Source organism: Ranitomeya variabilis, chromosome 6, assembly GCF_051348905.1.
Source record: "Ranitomeya variabilis isolate aRanVar5 chromosome 6, aRanVar5.hap1, whole genome shotgun sequence".
Classification (NCBI taxonomy): domain Eukaryota; kingdom Metazoa; phylum Chordata; class Amphibia; order Anura; family Dendrobatidae; genus Ranitomeya; species Ranitomeya variabilis.
This window is the reverse complement of record NC_135237.1, coordinates 447,170,154-447,177,389: the sequence shown is the minus strand read 5'-3', so window position 1 is coordinate 447,177,389 and position 7,236 is coordinate 447,170,154. Positions and strand designations below refer to the sequence as shown.

At 36.5% G+C, this 7,236-nt stretch overlaps 1 protein-coding gene across 1 annotated transcript; it reads left to right on the top strand.

Moving 5' to 3' along the window:
- Nucleotides 1-275: 275 nt before the first annotated feature.
- Nucleotides 276-6,642, top strand: PPDPFL (pancreatic progenitor cell differentiation and proliferation factor like). The gene is made up of 5 exons (XM_077267709.1): nucleotides 276-443; nucleotides 746-858; nucleotides 964-1,044; nucleotides 1,856-1,955; nucleotides 4,102-6,642. Exons 2-5 carry the CDS (start codon nucleotides 804-806, stop codon nucleotides 4,112-4,114), a joined length of 249 nt encoding a protein of 82 aa, XP_077123824.1. The 5' UTR covers nucleotides 276-443; nucleotides 746-803; the 3' UTR covers nucleotides 4,115-6,642.
- The last annotated feature ends 594 nt before the right edge of the window (nucleotides 6,643-7,236 follow it).

Genomic DNA, 7,236 nt, shown 5'->3' with positions numbered 1-7,236 from the left:
AGCTGCAGTTTCATGGGATTTTGTTTTGCGGCTGGATTACAGAATTGGGAATTAAGCAGAATCATATTCTCCAGCCATAACCTTGTAGTAGTCCGCTATATGTCACTTCTGTGAATATGTCTCAGTCTGTTCTCCTTCTTTATTACACAAGTCAGTGCTAAATAACTGATTTTGCACGCAGTGTTCTGAGAACCCTCCCACAAATTGGCAATGTTTCTATGAGCTCAAATTGCATTACACTCCCTGCTGCGGGGCTCTTTATATAAACCGTCCCTGAGAAACCAGAGAGCAACAAGCTCTGAGCTTCCGAATCCAAGGACAAGTACATGCAACAGGCAGATCATTTAACATATAGCGCGCTGATCTCTGAATGCTAAACAGACTTTTATCTCATATGGAATATCAATCACATTTATAACTCAGCAGAGGAATCTCCGCAGAAGGTAAAGTAGGGGCTCATAAATAAATGTATCTGTTGTTTAAAAGTTGCCTGCATTTTTACATGATTCCCGATCGTTTCGTTCCTCTAATACGTGCGTCTTCATTACGTTCATTTGTAGATATTTAAGTTTTAATGCTGAAAATTTCTCAAATGGCCCAAAACCATCTGTGCACTGCGCAGCTCGCACGGGCCCTGCTTTGTCACTTTTCTTTTGGTGTTTGATGTTTTTAAAATGCAGTCTGTTCTGACTTGTGCTGTTTTGTAATTAAATATAATTGTTTTTGTTCTTGTTTTGTCTCTCAGGTACAGTTTAGCTGCATTTTGTACCGTTCTTGATACTACTATTGCCTGAATTGGGACTATGGCATCTGTTCCATCAGCTGGTTGCCTCTTAGCGAAAAATCAGTTCTACAGAGGTAAGCATCTAAATAATAGATGTCTTTCTGAAGTTTCTCCAAAGAAATCGAAAACTTCTACTACATTTTGTGCAAAAATTGTTCAATAATATTTTCTTCGTGCAGTGCGGCTGAACTCAGAGTCAAGTGTGTCCTCCAGTAGTTCAGACTCAGGACTTCCGGTGGACCTGGAGAAACCTCAGCCTGGTATTTACTTGCTATTCATCTGTTTATTACATTATGTACTGTCTTCTGAATGTAAAATACATGACCAACTGTACATTTTGCATTTGAGTAAATCAAAACCAAAGAACTTATGCTGCTACACACATACCCAAACCACAAAAACAACCTGATATGTACATCCGTCCTTATTTCGGTAACATGGACATGAATGTGCCCATAAATATACACTTACAAGAAGAGTCTAATCTTGGTGATTGTGAGTCAGTTTTAGGCAAATTATAGCATTAGTACTTTCATCAAAGATGGAAATCACAGCAACATTGAAACTCTAATAAGAAGATAAGTTATGCAATGACAATACGTTGCACTACTATAATGTATTGTACTTCCTCAAACTAAGAGATTCTAGTTGAATATTCATTAGAACCCTTTTTTAAAATATATTTACTTTTTTTTAACAACTGAAAAGCTAGATTTTTCACTAGTGAACACACTGTATAAACTGTGCAAATGTAAAGTTCAATGTAGTCAGTATACAGTCAGCTCCTGCACTCCCTCTAGTGGTGGCTGCAAACAGGTAGAATGTTGTGCTCAATTCTATATGTATTCAGGAGATGTGAGTGTATAAAAACATAAGCTGAAAGTTATAAAGATGCATTAATTAGCACCGAAGGTTGTCTCCTCCTCCCCCACCCAAGGAAAATTATTTAAAAAAATGGAGCTCTACTTTATATGCAATATTTCTCTGAAAGGGACAGTTTATTGTCTACATAAATGCATGTTTCTCTTAGAAAGAGAAGCCTTTTAACAATCAATTGCAATTATTTTATAGGTTTGCCCGAGATGGTTGAAAAATGCTGGTGGTTGAAAAACTTTTTCCACTGTGAGCAAGTTGCCATTTCTTCAGTGCAAATAAACATGGACACTAGAAGGTGAGACGATGGTAGCTGTTACTGTAAAAATGTATACATGAAAAAAATTGTTTTACTTGCAAAGTAAGCCCCAACTGATCTTACTAACATTGTGCATAATTCTTTAGGTTTAATGTTTTCATCAGTTCATCTAGTTCAATGCAACTATATGTAACTGTCGAATTCAGTGATGAGACTAGAGTAGGAGCACCACCAATATAATATTGTTGGCCTATCCTTAGGAAAGGCCACCAAATGTAAAATGCCAAAATAAATTGTATTCAAAAGTAATACACACTAAAAAAGACTTATAAAAATCAGTATCCCCATCATAATCAAAAAACACTATTACTATTATTACTATTACTACCCGCAGCCTGACCTCATTCCGCTCTACCACTCACTCTTACTTGATTATTTCCTCTATTTGATCCCTCTCACATATATCATGTTAACCCTGGATTCATGTCTTTTGTTATGTGTATTACTTTTGAATAACATTTATTTTATCTTTATCTACACCTCTTTTGAGTGATGTTTTTGGATTCTCTGTAACCTTTTTTAGGTTGTATATGCTCATAACTCACCCAGTTACTTATTCTTTTTTTATTATGATGGGGATACTTATTTTTACACTTTGAGATCCCTTATATTTATGATATATTTTGGATATCTTTATGGCAACAAATGTAAAAGGTTGGATAAACCCTTTAAAGGGGTTATCCGGGACTATTTAAATTTTTTACTATGTCCCGAAGAACCAACAAGCAGGTAGTTGTAAACTACCTGCCTATTGTGCTGGGCACCAATCACTATTGACGCCAATATTTGCCTAATTGCAGGGAGCCACCTATCAATTGACTTGGTGTTGGCAGTTACGCCCCCTCGACAGACCAGCCCGGAAGAGAATGAGCTGATCTGTTGATGTGAATCAGCTGAATCGCCAACAGGAGTGGTTGGTGACCGCTGTAAGGCAGGTAGTTAGCAAAAACTTGCATGTTAGTTTTTAGGCCCACAGTAAAAACAAAATTGTCCTGGACAACCCCTTTAAAGGGCTTGTCTCATCTTCATAAATTAGGAAAATTGCAAAGTGCTTAACAAGCAACTTGATATTTTACTTGTTATTAAAATTCCTTCAAGAACAGAGACATTTTTAATTTAATTTTGTAGTGCTCGTTTCCTAGTGTAGACTGCAGTAGTGGCCGGTTTGTTAGGCAAGGAGTAGAGCGCTGACAAGCTCTTTGTTAGAGCTTACAAGTGCTGTTTTGAAGCTGGATGGACAGATCAACTTCAGTGCCATTGTGCTCTTCTGATGCTACAGAGGAAAAAGTCAAAATTGTTAAAGAGTATCTGTCAGCAGGTTTTTGCTATGTAATCTGAAGACAGCAGGAGATAGAGGCTGAAACACCGAATTCAGGGATGTGTCACTTGTCAAAGTACATGCTGTCGTTTACTAACTGTGAAAGATTTATTACTAAGAGATTATCATTGCCAGACTAGTCCTGGAACTAAGCAGCTCACTAACTTTGGATTTTGTACACTTAGAGCCTGGTGTGGGCGGGGTTCGCTTTCTCAGCTCTGCTTCATTCTAAATCTAAAAGCTCTGATTGCGTGAGAACCGCTGCACCCAGTATTCTAAGTGATACAACGTTGGATTCAGCATCTCTTTTGCTACATTTTGCTGCTCACAGATGAGGTAGCAAAAACTTGCTGACATTCTTTTTATTTGTTCAGGAATGCAGAGAAGTTAAGAACAACCCTTTAGCAATAAACTAAAAGTTTGCTAACTTTTATCTGAAATATCTAAAAGAACAGAGCTATTACATTCTGGGACACTATCTTACAAAAAAACATATATTTTTTAATGTTTACCTTGAGATTGACTTTAATGTGTTTGTAATCTAAAACAACACTGTAGTAAATTCTGCCTACGGAGTCATTTTTGCCCAAAACAAAACCTTTTTATGTGCTGTACCACAGTGGTGCAATTCACGTGAACCAGACACTGTCAAAAAAAGGATTGTTTTCTACCTGCTGAATAATATACTTCCTACCTTAGATGTTTCTCTGGGGAAAAAAAGTTTACAGTGTAAGTGCAATAAATGGTGTATAATCATTATATCTCAAAGTAACGGAGGTGTATCATCATTTTTTCTGTTTTTAATAGGCACCACAGCTGAATGTAACTGTCTACAATCATTTTGCTTGCTTCAGTGGATGACAGTAAAGAAATGCTACAAGCCATATTGTCTGGAGACAATCAACTGTGCGTCCGAAGAAGATAATTAATTAGTTCCTACCCAAACATGTAAACCTGATTATTTCAATCACGGCGTCTAATCAGACTAAATATTTTATTATCAGACTGAACCTTGTGTCAGAAATGCATCAAAACTAGATATAAGACTGTAAGAATCATCCGAATAGATGAAAACAATTCTTTTATGTCTGTGTAGAAACCAAAAGTAGAACAGGGTCAAATGATTTTTATAGTCAATGAAGGTACTTACTTGTTTCTATTGAAGTTGTAAGAACGTGGTTTGGCATGCTCTAAAATGCCTGTGCCAATGTTAGAAGAGATGAATGTATTCACAAAGACAAATTGCAGAGTATTTTTGAACAGCTTATGATTTCTCCATTCTTGGCATATATGCCTTTTCCTTTTTTACTTCGCTTTTATTTGCACATTTAGCCATATCAATGGATGCATGTTATCATACTCAAAATGAAAGACTGTATTCTGGAAAATTGATTAAGATTTTTTAAATAGTTAAAGAGGTTGACCACTACTTTACCATTGATGGTCTATCCTTAGAATAAGTGATCAATGTCTGATCAGTAGGGGTGCGACACCCTGCACCACCGTCTATCAGCTGCTCCCGGTGTCCACCAAAACTGCTTAGTCACCAAGGTGCACTGCACAGCTCCGTCCACGGAATAGTGACCATGGCCAAGTACTTCTTATGCACCCACTATTGATTTGAATAGCTTTGGATGTGCTGTACCCGCCACGGCCACTATACAGGTGACGGTGTTGTGATGTGCAGCTCTGTAACTGAGCAGTTCTGGTCGCCACCAACACTGAGGATAGGTGATCCATGGAGGAGCCGGGTGTCTCACCCCAAGTGATCAGACATTGATGACCTATCCTAAGGTTAGGCCATAAATATTAACGCATACTAGTCTTTTGTGAGAAACAGTCATTTCAGAGCAATAATGATCTGATCAATTGGTTAAAACATTCACTAGACGTGTTGAGAAATTCTTCTTGCTTACCCCTCTTCTTCTTCGCTTACCCTTAAGCTGTCAATGCACATTATATTTTTTGTTTGAAAACACCTGGTGATTTACAGAAAATCTAATGTGTTTTGGAGTCAATGGACCCAACAGATGGGAAATATTGGAAAAATAATATGGAATCATCAGCGTCAAATTTTTTCAGCTAATCCACGTTTTTCGCAAATAACAAGCCCCTTGTATATCACATTTAATTAGATCAAATGAATAATAATAAGATGATAGCACAAACATAAGAGGGGCATTGCTTTATATCTGCTTAGGGAAATATTTGTCTCTCTTTTGTGCTCTGATTTCTTTGTTAGTTTGATTTTAGATTAGATGTCCTACGCACAATGGACACGGGGTCATAAGCGTGCTGAAGTCCCAAATCTCTAAGGTCTCCAGCACATATTTGTTGTAGTTTACATCCAGTATTTAACTAAAACACTGGGAGAAAACTGATTGGGCAAGTGATTCTGTTGTTTGCAAGGGGTTTGCCTCCATTTGAATAGCACGTGTCGCTGCGCCAAACATATGTTCGAAAGTTTGGTCACATTTTGGGAGAAAATGGTGAAAAAACGTTAATGACAACTAAAGTATATTTACCACAGTTTAAGCCATCAGTAGTGATCCATAAAGTTGCATCAGACTCACAACAATGAACAGATGAACAGATATTTGTGAACACAGGTTTAGTGTGTAATTCACACTAAGTCTTTTTGCTAAGTTTTGGAGCAGAAATTCTCCAAAACCCTCCTAAAAAGTTGTAGTTTACACAGTCATGCATCACCCATCCTTACAAGGTTTCATTGGAAAGTTTTATATTTATGCCAGTTTCAGAATATAAAAATAACCTTGGAATTTTCTGTGAAAGTCTAATCCTAAAACTGAGGGCAGCACTAAAAAATATACATATGTACAATCATATTTGCTAATAAAATAATCATCCTAACAATAAAAAAATGGGAGAGGAGAATATTTCTGCTTCCATTAGAGGTATTAGTTTTATATAACACATTTTAATTCTTAAGATTCAGTTATCTATTCGTTAGAAGACATTAGAAGTTATAGAGAGACAATTTTGAAGACAGCTGTCCTAATAATGAAAAAAAAATCTTCATCTGTCGTACACCTTGTTAAAAATAAAAAAAAGAGCTCTACATTGCCGGTCTGAGCGTCTTCAGAGTAATCAGATCAGGAAATGATCTATCAAAGTCTTGGGATTTGTGATATATTCTTTCAATCTTAAACTTTGACACAACTTTGGATTTGTCTGTGACATGTAGTAAATTTCTTGCAGAATGTTTGCTTGTATTTAAGTCTTTTACTGCCAATATATCCATATTTTCATGGATGCTTTCTGTATTGTCATGTGTATTTTATACTGCATTTTTGTACATAATTATATATATATATATATATATATATATATAAAATAAAAGATTTCTAATATACGAGAATATTTGCATCTTTCATTTTATGTTGAAATTTCTGTAAAATTGAGCACTTGTATTAAAACTGTTGCCAAACAATGAAAATTTAACATAATCCATGTACATTATAAGATGCCCAAAGTGTAGAGATGAGCAAACTTGAACTGTAAAGTATCCTAGTGTCCATGCTGAACTCCGAACACAAACTTTTCCTGGAAGTCCATTTTACAATTTGGGAGCTCCGGGAGAGGGACGGAGAGATTGATTTGCCAAATCCAAGGTTCGGGTACCCATTAATTTTTGTGGGTTTCGGGTTCAAGTTCCGGTACAGTTCTGGTACTCAATCTGAACTTTGGGTAAAAGTTTTGTCGAGTCAGGCGATCCTGAACTTGTACGAGTCCGATCATCCCTACTAAGGAGTGTTATCAAAGCCGGCATGTAAAATATTTATTGAATTACATAAAATTGCCACTTCACTTTTCAGTAAACCTCCTTTAGATGACCATATATCTATTCCACCTTATGTCTCCAAAAATATGCACACTTAGATTTACCAAGCATGTATGTGTTCCTAATGTAGTCACCACTGG

Bases quoted from the DNA above. Each gene is read 5' to 3' on its own strand.
- PPDPFL (XM_077267709.1), top strand. From the start codon at position 804: ATGGCATCTGTTCCATCAGCTGGTTGCCTCTTAGCGAAAAATCAGTTC. The intron at 859-963 runs GTAAGCATCTAA...TTCTTCGTGCAG, and splicing joins GAAAAATCAGTTCTACAGAG to TGCGGCTGAACTCAGAGTCA. The intron at 1,045-1,855 runs GTATTTACTTGC...ATTATTTTATAG, and splicing joins CCTGGAGAAACCTCAGCCTG to GTTTGCCCGAGATGGTTGAA.